Source organism: Manis javanica, chromosome 2, assembly GCF_040802235.1.
Source record: "Manis javanica isolate MJ-LG chromosome 2, MJ_LKY, whole genome shotgun sequence".
NCBI lineage: Eukaryota > Metazoa > Chordata > Mammalia > Pholidota > Manidae > Manis > Manis javanica.
In genome coordinates, this window is record NC_133157.1 from 139,146,672 (window position 1) to 139,168,200 (window position 21,529).

Consider the following 21,529-nt stretch of genomic DNA (forward strand, 5'->3'; position numbering starts at 1 on the left):
GAAAAATATATTGTTCTTGCCTTCAAGGAGCTTATTTTATGCATGTAGGAGATTGTTAGTGAAAGGTAATTTTAAAAATATATTATAAATTACTACTCAACTGAACATTGAAATAATTATTCATTATAACCCTTATCTGTACTATAAAATAGGGAGAATCTGCCAACAGGAAAATGATTAATGAAATTATGCTACCATTACTTAATGGCATATTATGCAACCAGCAAAGTGATAAGCATGAAGACTGTTGCCACAATGGGAAGACTTATATTACTGAATGCAGGAAACGACCTGGCATTTCTACGAAAATGGGAAAAAAGACAGAAATTTCTTTTCTGAAGAACAAAAAGGAAAACACAGACATCATTGTACTTGTACTTAGAGGATAGACGTATGGCTGTTTCCCCCCAGTAGCTTCCAGGCAAAGGATAATATCATATTGCTGCAACAAATAGAAGTTTTCATACATTCAAAGGTGGTGATGAAGTAAAAGCAAAGTTATAAATTTGCCTTAAATGTGCTGATTGTGAAATGAGTTCCTTTCAAAACATTGATGTAATAAAACACCGTTTTCCTAATTTGTCAAGATTTCTATTAATACAAGATAGGTCACCCAACACCCTTTCCTTTTTGACTTCATGAATAGGAAGTGGAAAAATGAAGTGTCCTCAGCCCTGGCTTTCACCTTCCAACTCTTGTTCTTACATTTTGTTTCAGGATGTAGTTTGGGGGGAGTATCTTTTCTATATTAAAAGCTACCTGAAATATGTTTTCAAAGTAGGCAGGATATTGACAATAAACAGATGTAATGAAAATACCTTATTTTTACCAAATAGTTATTGATGATTAAAAATATTAAGAGTATAAACTTGTGAAACATACTCAGTATAAATAGAATGATGGAATTCAGAGGAAAAATAGGTAGCTGATGGGTAGAAAATTGAAATTCAATTGATAACAATTTTCCAAAACTCTTTGTCTGGGACTTGGAATCATAGTCAGTGAAAACTCTTGGATGGTGCAGCCATCAATAAACTATGAAATGATAAGATCTTTAAAAAGAAAAGATGTTGGGCAGGTGTGAATTCAAATTTCAGCTCCACCAGCTACAGCTGTGCCATTCAAAGAAAATGATTTAATATCACCATAGTACTGTTTCTCTGCCTGCAAAATGGGATAATAATGTGTGCCATGCCTTGCTGAGTTCTTGGATTAAAAATGATTAATACAGGCAGAGTGCTTATTTACAATGTCTGGCACATAATAGGTGTTCAATAATAACCACTAATAATAATAATCTGATTGGATATTCTAATAACAATAGGCATCTCTAACTACTGTACACAGAGGTGAAGAGGCAGTTATGAAATGTCTAGTTTCCTTGCACCTATGTCAGTCAGTCCCTGAGTCACGTCCCTCATATTTAACTCACAATATATGGTTTAATCTGATGGGATGTTAAAGTTACTGAAAAAGGCTGCTTTTGGATGCTAACCATCCCAAGTGCCACCAGGCTATTTCTGATACCAGCCAGGAGAAATGCTGGTGTGATATCATGTTGTTTCTAGGCCTTGTTCAAGCACAAAACAGACTTTGAACTTAAAACATTTCAAGCAAGTGTCAATTTTTTGTTTTCTTTTAAGGCACACTGTGCATATGCCACTTTGTCTAAACAGGTGGGAAAACACCAAAACAAATAACAGAATGCTTGGCAAGCAGCATCGGTTAGGATAAAGATAGGCTGTGTGCATGTTCCTACCTCTGTGGGTGAGGGTAGGAGGAAGGAAGACGGTGCACTTCTGTGACATGTGCTGGCACACGGGCTGCATACGCCCTCCTGCCGCTGGACGGGGCACGCAGCAGGGTGAGCACCCCCAGGGTGCTTGCTCCCGGCCTGCTGCTCAGCCCGGCAGAACGCTGTGCTCACATCAGCAGCAATAGTCACCAGCCTGAAGGCGGAGCATTTGGAGCTGTGGTCCATGTATGTTTGACAAACTCAGTTTAATTCCAAGTTAAAATAAAGGACTTTATACAAATCTTAGAATCTAGTAACAAGAGAGGGCTCATAGTTCAGACACAATTACCCTTAACCACTGTGATATCCATGAAATACTACTGATATTACTAAGTTTTTCTCCTGACTTGATTACTTAGAGATACTTGGAACACACAGAGGCAATTTTGGTGGCATAGATATATGGTGAACATGCCAGATTGTATTTATAAATATTCCAATATTCCTTTTAAGACCTACTTTCAGGAGTGACTGGACTGGAGTTTAGGCAGTGATGGGCAGTGTGAGCACTGATTTCCTCAGCAGTGTGGAGAGGGGCCTCCGAAGGAGCCTACTGCTGGGTGGACAGCTGCTCAGCCTGAGAAACTTCCAAAGGGGGTCCCTTTGGAATATCCATTACATCCTTCATTGTTTTTTCAAGTGTGTAAGTAACTCATTCTCTCACCTCTCTGAAGGCGTTGCCTTCTGTGAGAGGAGAGATTTTGCAAATCATGAATTCAGATCTCCCACTGAACTTGTGAGCCAGTTGTGAACTTGCACATAGCATGAAAAAAAATCTGTATTAGCCCTTGCTGACAAGTGGTCTGAGGCAATGTCAAGGTTAGTCCCCTTTGGCTTGATTTTTAAAAGGTTGTGCCAATGTGTGACAGCATGATCTGTAATGTGTTCTCCTATTGGGCTCCTAAGCAATGTTAGAGAAGCTCATTACATAAAAGAAAGGACAAGATGGAGGCAGAAAGAAAAAAAGAAATCAGTTCTCACCCAAGTTCTAAGCAAATTCCCTAAAAATCCCATGCCTCCCTAGGGCATCAGGAATGGCACCTCTGCAAACCTAGCACTTCACCTGGAGCCCTTCTTTTGTCCAGCTTTGTCTATAAGCTCCTTGAAGGTAGGGCCTATGCAGAATCTAACCTGTGGCTGAGCAGCCCAGCAAGCACAGACCTTTCAGATAATACAGCTAAGTGCCCATGGGCCAGAATGTCTCTCAGGACATCAGAAATGTTTCTGTGCTCAGGATAGAAGTCACAAGTGGGGAAAGCTGTATGTCTCTGCATCCTTCCTTCTAAATAAGGAACTCAAGAGCTCTGGATTTTACTAGCACAAATAAACATCCTAACAACATGCCCTGGAGGAAAAACCAAATCATAGTGGATAGAGGATCGGGCCAGTATTCAGTGCGGAGGGGAAGACTGTCTATGCCTAATCCTACATTAAATAAAAGACACAGAGCAAAGTGCAACAGTGACAATAGAAAAGGCTCACATTGGGCACCGTTTGATCAGAGGCCACTTTGCAGGGTTAATTACTTTGGCTTTTTCTCATTTATTGCTACAAGAATTATTCTGGGGTTTCAGGAATTTATGAGGTTCTCTTTTATATTCAGAAAGTAGGATCCAACTAGGACCAAATTCTGCACATTGTTAAGGTTGTGTGCAATTGCATGCCCAAGAGAAGAATTCTGCACAAAGTGGCATCACAGGGTGCCATATCTGTCCTATTTTAACAACCACTATGTCAAATGAGATAGTTTTCATGGGAGGACAGTTTTTATAACTGCCAGCTTAACAAATTCCTTCTAAAAGTCAATCAGTACATATTCTGTCTCTTCCATCCTCATCGTCACCTCCATGGCTTAGTTTCTGCAGGTAAGATGCAGTTGGCAGTTTGGAGGCTGAGACATGCAGTAGGGGTACCATCACCCTGGGCAGGTGTGTGTGCTCTATAGAGCAGCCTTGACCACACAGAGCACTCCCAATAGGAGAGAAAGAGTACACCAGGGGTCAAGGACGTGAATTTTTGAAATATGTCAATTTAATAATCACTTTCCTGATCAGAAATGTCTTTGAAAAGGAGAACATATGTATTGGCCTGAGAAAATACCCTACAATTTTAGTAGTCTTTGTTCAATTCATTGTTTGACTCCAGCAACTAGCAAAAGGCAGAGAATGTGAAGGTAAGGGCAGAATTCAGAGGAACCAAAAAATATCTACATGTGCAGATGAAGAGCATTCCTTCCACAGCCACTTACTCAAGTAGTTTCAGTAGCATAGTTACAGATTAGTGCTTTTACCTCCTGGGACAGCCTCAACTAACAAAGTAAAGCACTGAGAAGGAAGATATTTTAACATTTCCCCAACTAGCTGCATATTAGAATATCCCTTTAAAATGGAGACATTTATTTGAATCAAAGAATGAATTTAAAAATAACCAAAGTTGCATTTTAAAGTACCCTAAATCATTCACTTACAAATAATTTCTGAACTGGATTCCTTTGAATTTGGATAGCTTAGTATCTCCTTTATATTCCTTAAAGGATATGTTTTTCTTTGTTTAAGAACCTCATTTGTTTAAAAATTGTTTTTGAGTGGTTTCTGGCTGTCAACTCTTCCTGGGGTTTACTTGGCTCGGATTTGTCCAGAAGCTAATTCCGATTCTTCTATCCAATGCTCGATGGCACTGCGCTCTCTGCTCTCCTGAAGGCCTGGCATGGCACAGGTGAGCAGCTGACCACACCAGAGATGGGGCGGGCGGTGCTCGGCGGGGGAAAAGGGAGCTATCACTCTAATCGCCTGAGTTTCAGGGCTAGATCTAACCAGGGAATCTTCCACTTAAAGCAAGGGTAAAGTCTCTTCTCCAAGTAAGCCTGGGCACTTTATTTCAGCTGGCTTTAGCATCTAAACAGGAAAACAATTTTTTATTTTATTTCTTATTTCTTAGAGATATGTGATCAATTTCTGGGCTTCAGAAATGTGGCATCTTCTCAAACTTTACAGAATTTGGTTTGGAATTTGAGTGCCCTGAACTCCAGTCCCTCTGTACCATCTCTTGTTGATTTGCTGATTCCAGGTTTTACTACATGCCCTTTGAGAAAACCACAGCAACTTAAACTGTCTTAATGTTATACAATAGTAACATGTGCAATAATAAAATTTCATGAGTCAATTTTGCAAACGTTTTACCAGTCACTGTTTAATCAAACATTTCCTGCCCTCTTTGATTTACAGAGAGCAGAAGCTTCCTTTGTTCTCATTGACTTTAAGGGCAACCCTCTGGTCTTGGGTGCCAAAGTCCCCAGCACAAAAACTAGGTTTGAAATCTATAAATCTCCCCAACCAGGCTCCGTATCTCACTTCTCCCCAGACTTTGGCACACCATCTTCAAGAACAGCCACTCTCATCCCTGCTGGAGCCCACCGAGCTCTCCCTGTCAATGTTGCTCGAGTCTCTTCCTCAGACAAGGAGGGGACGTACTTGAGGGGTAGGGAACGGCGTGGTGGTGAATGTGGTTAAGAACATGAAAGGCAGTTTATTCTCACGGTTCAGTCGCTGGCCCACCCTCCGGGCTCTTGGACTGGCCTACCTTGGCATGCAGGCTCTGTGGTTTGTTGGAGAGGATGTCTGCAGCTTCCCTGCAGCGGGTGGAAAGGTTCAGGATGGCAGCAGCTGCTGCTATGTGGGTGTCTTCACTACATTGACCGTAGCTGTAAGAGCTGGCATGACAAGGGCTCTGTGTGTGGGCGCCTGCACTAGGCAGTCGATTAGGAAATTTCCCTGGACTTGAAAAATGCCTTGCTGTTGAAGAGAGATTTGATTAGCAATTGCATGTACATGGTGTTAGTCATTACACAGATTTGTTTTAAAGATACAACTTCTTGCATTAAAATATGGGAAGAATAAATTAAAACATGATACATTGTCCATCGGTACATTAAATGAAGGTTATTCAGATCGGTTCTGAATAAACTAACTGATATTGTGATTGCTGGGAGGAATGCCTGTTCTCTTAATATTTTTTGTATTTACACGTCTTATGACAAAAACTCCATAACTAATGTTATGGGGCAGGTGCCCTGGGAGCATTTGTGAAAAAACTGGGGATTAAAAACCACATTAGTAAAACCTATCAGGGTCTCCAAAGGCTTAAGACTTGTACATCTACAAACTGCATGTGTGAGGACCGGGAGCTCCAGTATAGAAAAATGGACCTTTCAATATTTGTTTTCATAAGCACAGTGTATACTTAGACATGGAATTATATTGTTATTATTTGATATGCAGGTTTGTTTTGTACTTAAACCAGTAGAAGTTGTTCTTCATCCAGCGAGATGGAACCAAATAGATGGTGGAGCCTTTAAATGAGCTGGCATTTTGCATATTCAGGTAAAGCACGTTAAATAAAGGACAGAGTAAATGTTCTCAGGGTGCATGGAAAGGCAATTTAGTTATCAAGGCTGAGTTTCTGTTTTACATTTCTGTAGTGGGCACCAAGGTATTATGGAGAGAAAGAATTGAATGTATTTCTCTTCACTCTACGTATTTGTAAACATTACTCAAGGTTAAGGGATAATCACCTAAGATTTAATGTGAGATAATATAATAGCACTTAGTTATTTGTTAAGCTGTAAATATTGTTTATTTTAAATATTTTATCATTATTTTTCATAGAATAGTTTAAAACATTAACAAGTGTTACTACTATAACTATACAAATGTGAAAATGTCACTGAATGTTTTCCATTTTTAAACCAACATCCACATTACATGAAAATACAGAGTGCTCTTATTAACTTGCTTCACCTGAATTTAACATATATATATAGATAGATAGATAGATAGATAGATAGATAGATAGATAGATAGATTTTATGCATGTATCATAAAACTGTATGTGTATATATAAGTTTATTTACAGATAGATAATAGAAAATACGTATGTGTGTGTCTACATTTTTTTTCCTGAATCTAACAAGTTTCAGTGGTGATGTGTTGGCCAGACCCTATTTTTGGTAAGAATAGTAAAATATCTTTTGGAGTATAATATACTTTTCCTAATGAGCAAGCTCCCTTCAAGGCTGTTTATCCACTGCTGGGTTTTACATGGCATTCTGGTTCTTTGAAAGGGGTGATCAGCACCACAAAATGAAGCAGATATTACGTGTTCCACAGAACACTCAATGTCTGAAGTGAGATCAAAGGATTCCATGGATTTGCAGAATATTATAAAAAATTCATGGTCTATGGGGCATTCAGATGGAAGTTTGTTACCATACTTGTTATCACAATGCAGAAATTATTCCTGGGTTTATTCTCAGGGTTCACTTTCTTACCTTTTTATTAGAATATTCAAGGACTCTAAACAACTTGAAACAATGTGTTAGTAAAACCACCAAGTTTTATATGTTATAGCATCTTTGTGTTATATTTTATGTGGACGTGTTAGCAGTAGAGTATTAACACATTTTAAATGTTTATATATTGATTCTTACATTTGCAAATAAATATCTTCATAGCCATACATACTTTTTCTAGTAAAATCTTGATTCCTGAATTGTGGGTTTCTTCCTAGACTTTTCACTCTTTCTCCCACCTTCAGTCTAAGCTTTATTGATGATTTAAGTAATATTTTAAGAAGAATTTCAATATCTTACCTATTAAGTTTCCCTAACTTCAATATGAGTAAAAATTACTGTGTTATATTAGTGATTACAGCTTTCATATAGTAATACCAATCCCAGGTAAATGCAAATTAAGTATTTTTTTCAGAATGACTGCATTAGATTAGTGGTACCATACCTGTAGATAATTAATCCACTAACTATTCACCATATTCAGGGTAAGTTTATGTGAAATTGGTAACACTAATCAACTTCCTGTTGTTTTCCTTACTTTATTTCATTGTACAATAGAGTTTCTCTCCCTCCAGTAGTTAGTAGCATATTACATATTTGAGTACATCCCCCCCACCACAACAAACACATAAACAAGAGCATTTTTTTGGACTCAGCATTAGAATTTGAAGCTTACATTCAAGAAATGGTGTTGTTTTTCGTCCTTGACCTGTTTGTACAAGGGGACGTTTCCCAAAAACCTGAGCATCAAAACTGGCATAATCAAACGGTACTTTTCCAAACTTCTCATGTTCTTTTGACACAGTGGCTCTGGGAGAGGGGATGGCCTGTGATCGAAAATTGAATTCAATTTGCTTCACCAAGCTTGTCCTGAAGAAGGAGGGGAAGAATTCAAAGGAAACGTGATGAGACTGTTGGTGAGCATACTGGTAACAGAGTTGAAAGCGGGTCGGATGTGTCGTACCCAAAGGTACCCACAGGGACACTGAATTGGGGGAAAGAGTACTGGTCACAGTGCAGAGCAGAGAGCTGTGTCCCAGGAGTGAGCAATGGGGAGGCACTCTGAACTCTGGATGGTCTGGTGAGGCTGCATGTCGGAGAGACTCCATGGGTGAAAGAGGAATGTGCAAGCTTCAATGCATCTTATGCAGCCATGAGGAGCAAGTATTTGATGTCTTTAAGCACTTTGAGCTCCTCAGAGAAAAGTGCCATGTACCCATCATTAGGGCATTAGGGCACTGACAAGGTGTGCACATTCTGCAGCTTAGGGCTATTAATCAGACCAGCAGTGAAAAGTCATGACCGTACCTAGTGAGTACATCATTTTATTAAATTGCCGTCATTTCAATATGAATTAAAATGACTGTAACTATATACTATTTTAATAACGAACACATTTTTTGATAGAATTATCCCAATCCAAGCTCAATGTGAATTAAATATTCCTTTAGAATTACTGTATTTGGATTAAACACAGGCATCATATTTGTGTAGCACCAATTCCAGCCAAGGAAAACACAAATGTTGTGTTGTGGTCTAATGTTAGAAGAACATGAACAAATACACCTTTCATAATTCAGCAATATCAAATATATATGTTTTCTTTTGTTTTCCACCAAAACATCCCTGACTCATCAGAATGTGGATTAGGTAAAAAACTTTTTAGCTGCTGCATAAAAATACTTGAATGATCTTGTCATTGCATATATAACTTGGGTTACAGCCCTCTTGTTGCATCAGTGTTCTAGTCTAAAACAATATCTATTTTTATAGAAATGAACAAAATGAAACTTAATGCTATTTCCATATTTGACAAATAACCAACTTAGAGAGAACTAGAGAAAACAGTATTATTAACTGTGAATCTTGCTATAAGATTTTTAATTGCTAGCTATTCAGTAATTCATGATCTTTGTTCAACATATGTTCTTCACTAATGTGATGTGAATGCCAATTTTGACTCTTTTAATTGAATCTTTAAAAGCAAATATTAAGGGAAGCCATACCTTGAAAATACTCCTAATCGTTATTTTGCACTACACAGTCTTAGTAGCAACAATAAAGATCCGGTCATCTATTTTAATCTTGAAATTACTTTTCCTACATATATAATTTTAGCATTAATAAATGTATACCTTTACCTTGCATTACCATACATAGTGCATGATTTAGGTATAAGTAAGGTCCTCCAAACTACTAGTGACTGTGAAATGCCTGGGGCCAACAGGATATATTTTATTAATAGTTACCAACTCATGGGATGCATTTGTTTTAAAGAAACTATATGTAAATCTGAAACAGAAGGATGAACATATAACATTGCATATTTTCAGTGGGTGTTAGTGATTTATGATGGCACTTTCCCATGCAGAAAGGCTAAGTCGATCATAAGGGAGATCTTCCCTAACTCTTGAGTTTGGATTGCATTTAGTGACACAGAATTTTTATTAACATATGTTATCATATGCTTTATTTCTTTTAGATTCATCCACATTATGTTACCTTTGCATACAGAGTAATTTCAAGTTAAACTTCTGGAGGGCCTATAAGTTCATTTAAGTTGATAGGAGGATTAACTGGGCCAGCCTCTCAAAGGTGGTGGCAGCTGAGAGTTAGGTCAGGCCATGGTAAAAGGGCACAGAGGGGAGAGACTGTTGGGTAGGTGCATGGCATGAGGACAGTATGAGCAATGTCATGGGAGGGTCATACCTGTGAATCTGGTCAGAGCACTGCCCGGTTTTGGGAGAATCAAGCTGATTTTTGTCTTGGGACATTGCCAATTTTTCAGCTGCAGCAATTGGACAGCCAGAAAGACTGTTAAAAAAAAAGGTGGGAGGATTTGAGTTACAAAGATCATGTGGTTTGCTTGGCCATGCTCTTCACAGCATACTTGGCAAACACTAAACTATAAGTCACAGTAACAGTTCATTTAGTCCTATTCTCCTATTAAAAGATCCCAAAGCGTTTTACAAACTACTGTGTCAGCTTCTGCCCTCAACCCGATCTCACAGGTGGGTTTTAAATGTGGCATTAAAGTGGTTTTATTTTATTTTTATTTTGGTATCATTAATCTACAATTACATGAGGAACATTATGTTTACTAGGCTCCACCCATCACTAAGTTCCCCCAACATACCTCACTACAGTCACTGTTCATCAGAGTAGTAAGATACTGTAGAATCACTACTTGTCTTCTGTGTTGTATAGCCCTCCCTGTGCCCCACCTACTTTATATCTGTTAATAGTAATGCCCCCCTTTATTTTTCCACACCCTTATCCCTCCCTTCCCACCCATCCTCCCCAGTCCCTTTCCCTTTGGGAACTGTTAGTCCATTCTTGGGTTCTGTGAGTCTGCTGCTGTTTTGTTCCTTCAGTTTTTGCTTTGTTCTTATACTCCACAGATGAGTGAAATCATTTGATACTTGTCTTTTACTGCCTTGCTTATTTCACTGAGCATAATACCCTCTAGCTCCATCCATGTTTTTGTAAATGGTAGGATTTGTTTTCTTCTTATGGCTGAATAATATTCCATTGTGTATATGTACCATATCTTCTTTACTATTCATCTACTGATGGGCACCAAGGTTGTGTCCATTTCTTGGCTATTGTAAATAGTGCTGTGATAAACATAGGGGTGCATCTATCTTTTTCAAACTGAGCTGCTGCATTCTTAGGGTAAATTCCTAGGAGTGGAATTCCTGGGTCAAATGATATTTCTATTTTGAGCTTTTTGAGGAACCTCCATACTGTTTTCCACAATGGTTGAACTAATTTACATTCCCACCAGCAGTGTAGGAGGGTTCCCCTTTCTCCACAACCTCGCCAACATTTGGTGTTGTTTGTCTATTGGATGGTGATGGCCCTTACTGGTGTGAGGTGGTATCTCATTGTGGTTTTAATTTGCATTTCTCTGATGACTAGTGATGTGGAGCATCTTTTCATGTGTCTGTTGGCCATCTGAATTTCTTCTTTGGAGAAGTGTCTGTTCAGATCCTCTGCTCATTTTTTAATTGGATTATTTGCTTTTTGTTTGTTGGGGTGCATGAGCTCTTTGTATATTTTGGATGTCAACCCTTTATCAGATCTGTCATTTATGAATATATTCTCCCATACTGTAGGATGCCTTTTGTTCTATTGGTGGTGTTCTTTGCTGTACAGAAGCTATTCAGCTTCATATAGTCCCACTTGATCATTTTTGCTTTTGTTTCCCTTGCCCGGGGAGATATGTTCATGAAGAAGTTGCTCATGTTTATGTCCAAGAGATTTTTCCTATGTTTTTTTCTAAGAGTTTTATGGTTTCATGATTTACATTCAGGTCTTTGATCCATTTTAAATTCACTTTAGTGTATGGGGTTAGACAATGATCCAGTTTCATTCTCTTTACATGTAGCTATCCAGTTTGGCAACACCAGCTGTTGAAGAGGCTGTCATTTCCCCATTGTATGTCCATGGCTCCTTTATCATATAACAATTGACCATATACGTCTGGGTTGATATCTGGACTCTCTATTCTGTTCCACTGGTCTGTGGGTCTGTTCTTGTGCCAGTACCAAATTGTCTTAATTACTGTGGCTTTATAGTAGAGGTTGAAGTTGAGAAGCAAGATCCCTCCTGCTTTATTCTTCCTTCTCAGGATTGCTCTGGCTATTCGGGGTCTTTTGTGGTTCCATATGAATTTTAAAACTATTTGTTCCAGTTTGCTGAAGAATGCTATTGGTATTTTGATAGGGATTGCATTGAATCTGTAGATTGCTTTAGGCAGGATGGCCACTTTGACAATATTAATTCTTCTTAGCCAAGTGCATGGGATGAGTTTACATTTGTTAGTATCCTCTTTAATTTCTCTTAAGAGTATCTTGTAGTTTTCAGGGTATAGGTCTTTCACTTCCTTGGTTAGGTTTTTTTCCTAGGTATTTTATTCTTTTTCATGCAATTGTGAATGGAATTTTTTCCTGATTTCTCTTTCTATTAGTTAATTGTTAGTGTATAGGAAAGCAACAGATTTCTGTGTATTAATTTTGTATCCTGCAACTTTGCTGAATTGAGATATTAGTTCTAGTAGTTTTGGAGTCAAGTCTTTGGGGTTTTTTATGTACAATATCATGGCATCTGAAAATAGTGACAGTTTGACTTCTTCTTTATCAGTCTGGATGCCTTGTATTTCTTTGTTTTGTCTGATTGCCAAGGCTAGGACCTCTAGTACTATGTTACATAACAATGGAGAGAGTAGGCATCCCTGCCTTGTTCCAAATCTTGAAGGAAAGGCTTTCAGCTTCTCACTGTTAAGTATGATGTTGGCTGTGGGTTTGTCATATATGGCCCTCTATACCCTTTTTGTTGAGAGTTTTTATCATGAATGAATCTGCCTTTTCATGGTGATATAGGTAGTCATAGGTAGGTGGCGCGTGTGTCAGCTGGGAGAACAAAGTCCCTTCCTGCTTGCTTGTTGCCTTGCCCTTCTCTGCTGCCTGTGTTGGTTGCCCACACACCGGGAGCAGCCTCCAGGTTAATCCCTGAGCTGCTGTGGGTGGGGCAGCCCTTGGGGTAGCCCAGAGCCCTGTGGGGAGTGGCAGGCACACCAAGTATGCTCTCCTGCAAGAGCGGTGCCCCTTCGCACCTTGCCCCAGCCTCCTCTGTCTGTGCCAGGCATCTGTGTGCCGGTGGCAGCCTCTGGGTTTGGCCCGGGCAGCTGTGCACTGGAAGGAGACTCTGGGCAGTTGTCGTGGGCATGGCTGCTCTTCAGCTGTTCCACCACTGTGGTCGGGCAGTACCGGCCGGGTGAAAGAATGGCAGGCTGCTTATTGCCGTGAGGGACTTCAGAGCTGCGTTGCCACCCAGAGGGTTAGGGTGCCTGAAGTTCCTCAGGATTCCCAGCCTGCTAGGCTGAGTGTGCTGGGACGATTCTGTCCAGCTGTTCAGCCCCTGTACCTTTAAGACTTTCAAAAAGCACTTGCTTTTCTTTTGTCCCAGGGGAGCCAGCTGTGGGGACCTGCTCACAGGTTTTAATTTTCCGTTTCTCTAATATCCAGTACACCATGCAACGTGTGTCTGCACTCCCAGTGCAGATTACTAGGGCTGGTGATTTTGCAGTCCTGGGCTCCCTCTCCCTCCCCACTCCAACTCCTCTCCTCCTACCAGTCAGCTGGGGTGGGGGGAGCGCTTGGGTTCCACCAGGTGGCGGCTTGTATCTTACCCCCTTAGTGAGATGCTGAGTTCTCACAGATGTAGATGTAGCCTGGCTGTTGTACTGTATCCTCTGATCTTTCTTTTAGGAATAGTTGTATTTGTTATATTTTCAAAAATATATGTGGTTTTGGGAGGAGATTTCTGCTGCCCTACTCAAGCCACCATCTTGGCTCCTCTCCGATTAAGTGATTTTTAAATTCATTTTTAAAATCAGAATATCCCATAAGGTAGAAATAACTAATTGATTCTGAAACTTCATAGTATTTTAAGTAGAATGTGCTCACTAATTGCAATGTGTCCAGCTGTAGATGTTACCATGATAATTTCAAGATTTGTTAGGATCTTTAGCAAAATGTTAGCCACTTAACTTTATGTATTAGCTTAAATTGAAAGTATAGAATATGAAGTTTTCTGGCAATATGTTTATGAGTCAAATAGTATCTTGTGACCATATAATCTGTACATAATATAAAGTACAGATAAAATGATAAGCATTTTCACTAAATATATTTACATATACACACTACATTTGTACACAAATGCACTTATGTGTTTTAACCTAGTTGTGATCTCAATGAAATGAATCTCAATGAAATGAAATGATGTTTACCTTAATCCTCATTTATAGTCAAAACCATAGTATAGTGAAGCCCTTTTGTATATTTTTAATGCTTATTGGATGGTATCCAAGATAAACTCTAAGCAACTATTTTTAATGTCAAAACAGCTATACAGAGGTTCCACAGCAAAAGAGAACATGTTCTATTTGTATGACAAAATGAATAAATAGCCACAGTCCTTAAATGTAACACTTTTGGTTAGCATAACTGGCTGCTAAATGAAATTTTCTAGGAAAGTAAATAATGGGGTAATTGTTTTTTTTTTACTCTGCACACATTGAAAATATTTCTTATCGATTTCAAGTGGTAATATATTTGATAATGATCCAACAATTTTTGATAACATACTGTTAGTTCCTTCTTTTCTTGGGGCAAAGGGTCTCTCCTTCCCTTTGTCATGTAAAAAATTAGCATCTTATCACAATTACCTCCTGTGGGTGTTGCGGTTGCTGTTCACATGCCCTCTTCCTGTGCATCCTGGGGTAGGACACTTGAGCACATTTTCATGCATGGCAAGAACTAAGTACAAAATATCACAGAAAAGAAAAGAGTAATATATATAAACACATAGCATGTGACCAAATTCATTTCTCAACATTTAATTCAGATGAATTTAGTTACATCATTCGCCGTGCTCCCTCCCACAGATATGCAGGGTGAACTTCAACCTCATGTACACTTAGGAACTTCCAAAATTAGATGCAACAAGCTTGTTGAAGGTTCAGTTTCCCTAAACCTCATGTTATGGCTAACATTAGACTAAAATGAAACTGTTCTGCTTACATTTAACTTAAACTGAAAAGTTCATAATCTTCCTCTTCCATTTATGTGCTTTCTCTTGGGAGAGGGGATGGAGAACATTATTTGTGCAATAGTTTTGATTTTTTTGTCCACTGTCCTCCTCTCCCCACCTCCCCTGCCTTTGGTTATTGGTGAAAGACTATGGTGAGATGATCATCAAGTCTTTAGTCTAAAGGACTGCTTATCCCATGGGGCAGAGCTAAACTGATTAATTCAGTAATTTGCACAGCTGGGCTTCTGCAAAGAGTGAGGCCAAGGCATCCCCATTACTGTGCTCTGTATGACCCAAGAGAGTCTTAATACACAGGTTCCCAAAGCCAAAGTTGCATCACATTGCTAACTGCAAAATTTAGGAAGCCACCTTTTCCCTAAAATCTAGTTTCCTGGCTCACAGAGACCAACAAAGATTTACTTTTGCTTGGTGCCCTCAGCTGCCACAGGGTGTCCTGGGTGACATCACAGATATCACAGTTCCCTGTGTGCAGAGGGGAAGCTGGAGGCACACTGGTGACATGATGCACCTCCCATATTCAGATGAGAAACTGAGGCTAAGACACCGTGGAGGCCATGCCTCCAGGTGATTAAAGACTGCAGTCTACAGGGTAATAACCTCTATTCTGATGGGTGGACCTCTGGGGCCTTGAAAACCCTGCAGAGAATGCCCTGCCAGGGGACCTGGTGCCTAGGGATAGCAAGCACCGTTCAGATGCAAACCAGCCAGTGCTGAGACCTCGTCCAGATCACTTTCATCAGGCTCTCCCTCTTCGGGACACTCTCTACCTGCCCTAACCCCAGCTTGAGCTAACAGCCAACTGCGGATAGCTCCTAAGCCCCGGAGCCCACTGAAAGAATTCAAACTAGCCCATCCTAAGCCTGCCTACCCTGCTCCTTCCCACAGAAGCCACAGTAAAGGCTCTTGCCCACAATTCCCCCCCGGAGCCTTCCTGCGAGGCCCTACCTGGCGTGTCATGCCCTGCCTCCCCTTGGGAACCATAATAATTTCTCTTCTCAGTGTCAGCTGTCTCCTGAGTTATTGGCCTTACTGTACCCTTCATTTACTATTAATATGCTATATTAATAGCTATATTAAAAGCCCAGTGAGATGGAATTTGTCTTGACACAGAAAGACAAAACTATATTCCCATTCCTAAATCCAAACTGGAGGAGAAGGAAGATGGCGCCGTGGAGCTGTGGCGCTCTGGGGATAAGCAGTACTCACTTTCCAGGGGAACCCGCACTTTGTGGGGGCACCCTGAAAGGCTGCGGTGGTGGGGGTAGAGTCCTGTCACATGTCCTGTGCCATCACACCCAGGGATGGGGCACTTGGTCTCCCTCTTTTCAGACCTTGGTGAATCTACAAAGAAATTGAATTGAAAGATTCATTTGGTTATTTTCCTCTCCCTTCCCACTCAACAGAGTGGCCTTGCAGGCTGACAGTCTCACTTTATTCAGTTTTATCATCATAAACATTCTTCTCACATTGCCTTGAATAAGACCCTCAACTAAGACCTGTGGAAACAAAAAATGTTTTCAATTTTGTTAGTTTCCTGAGCAATGACTTACACAGGGCAAGGGACCGTTAAAATGCAGAGATGGATTTAAGTTGTCATGTCACATATTGTCATTAGAGCCTCATTATGACAAATCAACCCTATGCCAAACCACACAGGCTCCTGAAAAGAAAAAAGAAGTGAGAAGGAAGAAAGAATGTATTTAAACCAAAACAATCTTCTATTGAAGGAGTCTGGAAAAAGCCAAACTGAAAATTGTAAAACAAAGAGGCCACCCTATTTGAGAAGGGCCTCTCGGATCTTGTCCCCTGTGGGTCCCCAGCAGCATGTGGCCCTAGGGTTCAGGCTCCAGCAGCTGCTCTTCGATGCTGGGGAGTCTGCCAGGAGTTAGGATGGCCGGGAATGCCACTGTGTGCCATGCTCTGCAGACAGCAGTGCAGAGCAGGGCAGGACTGCACAGGCCCAAAGGCAGCCCCGTGCGTGGGTCAAGGTGCAGCAGCTGCGGAGGGGCTGCTGCTCGTACTCTGCATGCAGACACTGAAACAGGTGTGGGAAGAAGGCTGGGCAGGGGATGTTCTTGGAGAGAGACAGAGAACAGAGGTAGGGAGTGGAGGCCCCCTGAGTGTCTAGAGAGCCTGCCAGAACATGGGGTGTGGGAGCAGGGGAGCAACCAGGCAGGGCCAGGCACGTGGGACACACTGTCAGGCAGTCCTAGGACAGCAGCCTGCAGGGAAGGCTGCAGACAAGCTCGGGTATTAGTTTCCAGCATACACCTGGCTGCAGGTCAGATAAAGGGTTCTTGAGCCTAGTAACATACACAAGGCCTAACCAGGATGCTGTTCAGCACTAATGGTATCAGAATCATGCACACACTCGATGCTGAGAGCAAAACCAGATGATCTGTGTGATCCTACCACGAGGAAGTTGCCGGCATGGAAATGGGCAGAGCCCTGCAACATGAGGACATGCAGGGCCCACATGCTCCTGCTCCAAGCATGGCACCAAGAACAGGGCAATGTCAGGATGTGAGAGTCTCCAGGGTGGAATGTTGAGAGGAGCAGACAGGCCTCTGTGGTACCATGCCACCCCAGTTAAAAACGGTCCTGGGCAGATGGGCACAGCAGGTTGTATGTAATGCAATTATTTGGGGGCATGGTTTCAGCAAAAGAGGAGGAGCCAAGGATCCTTCAAGTTAATGGGCACACTGCCAGGGAGGCCAGAGTCCGCAGAGAGGATATAAACTGAAGTGAGAGAGGAATAGCCAAATGATAGGGATGCCTTGAGCAGCAGCCATTCGTGTTTGATGAAAGACATGATTTAAATGCCATGTTGTGCAGCCCACACTCTATCTTTGGTAAGAGACAAAGGGGCATATTAAGTCTTTAGATATGTTCTATGGTTTTGTAGATATATTTTATTTAATCCAGATATGTTGAGAAATTTCAAGTTGATTGGAGCATGTAATATCTGTAGACGGCTGTCAAAAGCTGTGAAGCTTGATTAAAGAGAAATTGGGAAGAGGAGCTGATATCAGATATGAGGGTGGATGAGGAAAAAAGGAGAATGAGAAGCAATGTGTACTTTGATGCCCTTCCTCCCTGGATCTTGTCCAGGTGAGGCCACATTTCAAAACCACATTGAAAGGTTTGGCGTTGAGCATCTCCCCTCCTCGCTACACTATTTGTCTATAGGAAGCCGGGGAGGGTGTGGGAGATAAGGCAGGGCTGGCGCCTGACCAGGTCTGGTCCAATGACACACCATCATTTACCTTTGTCTGCAAGCCCCCTCTCTGCTGGGTGAAACAAAGATGCTGATGCAATGCTGTACAGGGCAGAACCTGTTTGCATGATAAGAAGCCAGAGCTTGAGCTCTCAGGTAGCTCTCCAGCCTGGCTCTTCTATTTTCTTTGCCAAATGCTGCATAATGACCTTATACTCTGGTGACTTATATCCTGGTTTGCCCAGGACTGCCTTATTCATACCTGATAAACTCATGTGACTGTTCATATCACTTCCCTTCACTCTAAAAGTGTTGTGGGCTGTACAATAGATTATATGGTGACTTTATTCATATTAGGACTTAAAGACTCACTAAATGCTTAGTAGCAACAGTCTAGTCAAACTTTTTTATTTTAGAATTGCTGACTTACCTGAAAGCTTGGGTACAACAATATTTTACAATCCTGTGTTCCTTCCGTAACAGCGGAGCTGCATGCCCAAGGTGTATGGGAAATTAGAGTGGCATTTTGGAGAGCATGGCTATCAGCTGGAACAAGTATTGACTTAGGAGCATGGAATGCATGCCCGAGAAAAACAGCCCCCCATATTCCCTTGGGCTCCACATCTAGAGCAAGCAACATGAAAGTGAATACTTAACTTGAATTCTGCAGGCATCCTCTAGACAAAGAGTACAGTCCCCTGCAGAACTGGCTTCACATTTTTTTTGCCTGTTTCATACTAGTCTGGTCTGCATCTCTTTTCATAGGCATTTAATCCTCCAAGGCAGGACTACCCTATGCAACAGGATGTACTATTGGCTCATGCAACCCTGTTTGTAATTCTCTAAGCCTCCAACACAACCTATGTTTACAAACACAGATTCTATTGTCTTATTAATTTTTGAAAACAAAAATAAATGTTAAAGTTCCAAAAAATGAATTATATAAAAAGGATAGTCAAGTATTATGAGCTATAAATAAAGTTTATATAGCACAAATAAAGCTTCTCCAAATCCTGGACTTGATTGGCTGGAATACGTCATCAACAGTAAGATGAAACCTCATTTTGTGTGCTAGTAAGAAAGAAAAAAACTATTGAAAATTAAATTACGGCATACCTTTCTGATTTTAGAGATGGTCAAATAGGAAAATGGTATATTTTAGAAAATGAAATGGAGTTATTTTGGAAATTATGGCTTTATGGAATTTGAAGTAAATTTCATCTTTTTTTCCCCCCTGAATTTGTAGTTCTTTAAAAATAATCACACACAGATAAGTTCAACAAGTTGCATATTGGTTGAACCCACAGAGCTAAGTGCCATGTCTTGTCCTAAACACACATTAGTCATTAATATTCTGTCCCCATCCTAACCCTGGCCGCATGTTTGCAAATCATTATTATCTTGCTCCTCACTACATGATGTTATTTTATTCTTTTTTGTTTTCTTAGCTCTGAGCTTAAGACAGTAACTGACAAGATTGCAGGTGAGTCCTAAAACTGACACAAAATGATAAAATATACAATCCATTTCTGCATAAATCTCAGCTATCAGAACAGCAAAACCATACTAACACAGTATCTTGTAAGTTCTTTGGGGGCCCTGACCTTGGTTTTCTCTAAGATCTCCTCTAATTCTGTGGTCCTTAGACTTCAGGTGCCCAGGAATCATCTTTGCAACCTGCTAAAAATAAATGCAAGTTCTGGAGCAGTGAGTCTAATGGGATCCTGGAAACAACCACTTTAGACAAGCCTTCTAGACACTTAAGGACCACCATTTGGGAAGCTCCATGTAACTATGGGAATCATCACCAGGCCCATCTGGTGCAAGACTAGCAGGAAGGAGTACCCTTGTGGCAGAGGGGACACAATATCCCTAAAGTCAGAGAAACCGTTTTAAGGTCTTACAAGCAAAGCGTGTTTACTCTCTTATTCATGTTTGACCCAGATATTTGTGGGCCTTGAGTTAGAGAAACAGACTTATAAAAATGCTAACATGTAGTTTACCCTAAGAAAGATCAAGGCATCATGCCTGACTTGCAAGTACCTTGGCAATATTTTAAAGCTCCAAAGCAGTCATATGATCCCAGAAAGAGGGTGAGAAAATCAGTTAAATTTCTGGAATTAACAAGTAATCAATTAAAACCCATAAGTACTAACGTACTTGTAACATGTCTGATAACGTACTTTTTAAAAAATACCATATGATTCTTTGTCACATGTGAAAACACTGCAAAACTGACTAAGCTTAATCTGAGAGCTGTCTAGAAAGTAGGGGGGGGAAAAAGAAATTGTTTATTTTACAATATGTATTGGTTTTTAAGTTGCATTGTCAAAAAGCTATCTGGAAGAAGGAATCAAATCTTAATTTTTTTCCAACCCTTAAGGCAATTTTATTCCTAAAATAAATGCAAAAACGTGTCTTACGTTTATTGTTAAAGATTTGTCTTCCACCCGTGTCAATAACTTTGGTTTGCCGCCTTTCCCCTGCCAGGTGCTCCAGTAGGAACCTGTCCAGCTCTTTGTAGGTGTTACGGAAAACGCAGCCGCGCTCAGCCTGCAGAGCAATCGCCTGCTCCAGCAGACTTAAGTTCCCCTCGGCTTTCTCCGGGCCAGTGGGCTCTTCCATCATTACCGCCGCACACGCCAGGTCCTCCGCCGCCGCCCCAGAGAACGGCCGCTGGGCCGTGCCATCCGGCGGGTCCGCGGGAGCATGCTGCGGGTCTCTCCTTTCTGTTTCAGAATCACATGTGTTTTCACATGAGATAAATTTGTCGCCTTCAGTTTTTATTTCAGGAACATCCAGTAGGTCTTTTCTATTATCCACTAAGATATATTTTGGAACTCTGTGTGGTTTGGTTTCTTCTGAGAAGTTGGAGCCACTGTCCCAACCGTTCTCTGCACTTTCGGAGGCGCTTTCACTGACATCGGACAAGCAGAAGGGTAGCCGGGAATTAGTTTCTTCTTTTCCATCATCAGGATGGGTCACACAGCACTCGTCCACCTCGTCCCTCTCTGCTCTTAGAGACTGGATGCCACTTCCATTTAAGTTTTCACTCATGGGCTGGGCAGACAGATTTTTTTCAAATTTCCCCAAGTGCATTAAAGATTTGACCACGAGCTCTTGATAACAGCCGTATCTGTGTGCTTTTGTGCTGGAGTTTTCTTGCGCAGCTGAACGCAGCTTCTCATCCAGAGGTTTTATCACGATTTCTTCTATGGAAAAACAAAACAAACATTTGAAACACAGGAGCAAAAAATACGTTAGAAAACTGCACCTAGATAGATAGATGGATAGACAGATACAGATACCGACATATCTGTAGGTAATATGTGCAGTATGTGAATATGTGGGATCTATCAATTTTATAAACACTGAGGAGAAAAATATATATCCTCCTTAAAACAAAACAAAATTTAGATCTTAATATTTTGAGAATTACCTTTGCAAAAACTGCTATTAGAAATCTCAGCATATTAAGAGCTACATGCTTTTAGTATCTACTGAAGTATATATAACTTAACAATACAAAATGCTGAATGTGAAATTATTG

General features: G+C 40.7%; 1 protein-coding gene across 3 annotated transcripts in view; it reads right to left on the bottom strand.

Moving 5' to 3' along the window:
• The window catches only part of LOC108383271 (ST18 C2H2C-type zinc finger transcription factor), a 110,334-nt gene that overhangs the window by 36,853 nt on the left and 51,952 nt on the right, over window positions 1-21,529 (bottom strand). For 2 of the 3 annotated variants that reach the window (XM_036990794.2, XM_036990793.2), the window contains exons 5-10: window positions 20,403-21,191; window positions 15,969-16,103; window positions 14,377-14,467; window positions 9,852-9,956; window positions 7,819-8,012; window positions 5,375-5,586 (exon numbers count right to left, since the gene is read on the bottom strand). In XM_036990794.2, the coding sequence (XP_036846689.2) occupies window positions 5,375-5,586; window positions 7,819-8,012; window positions 9,852-9,956; window positions 14,377-14,467; window positions 15,969-16,103; window positions 20,403-21,191 (1,526 nt within the window). The remainder of the gene's footprint in view (window positions 1-5,374; window positions 5,587-7,818; window positions 8,013-9,851; window positions 9,957-14,376; window positions 14,468-15,968; window positions 16,104-20,402; window positions 21,192-21,529) is intronic. The other variant, XM_017639675.3, reaches the window with a different exon arrangement.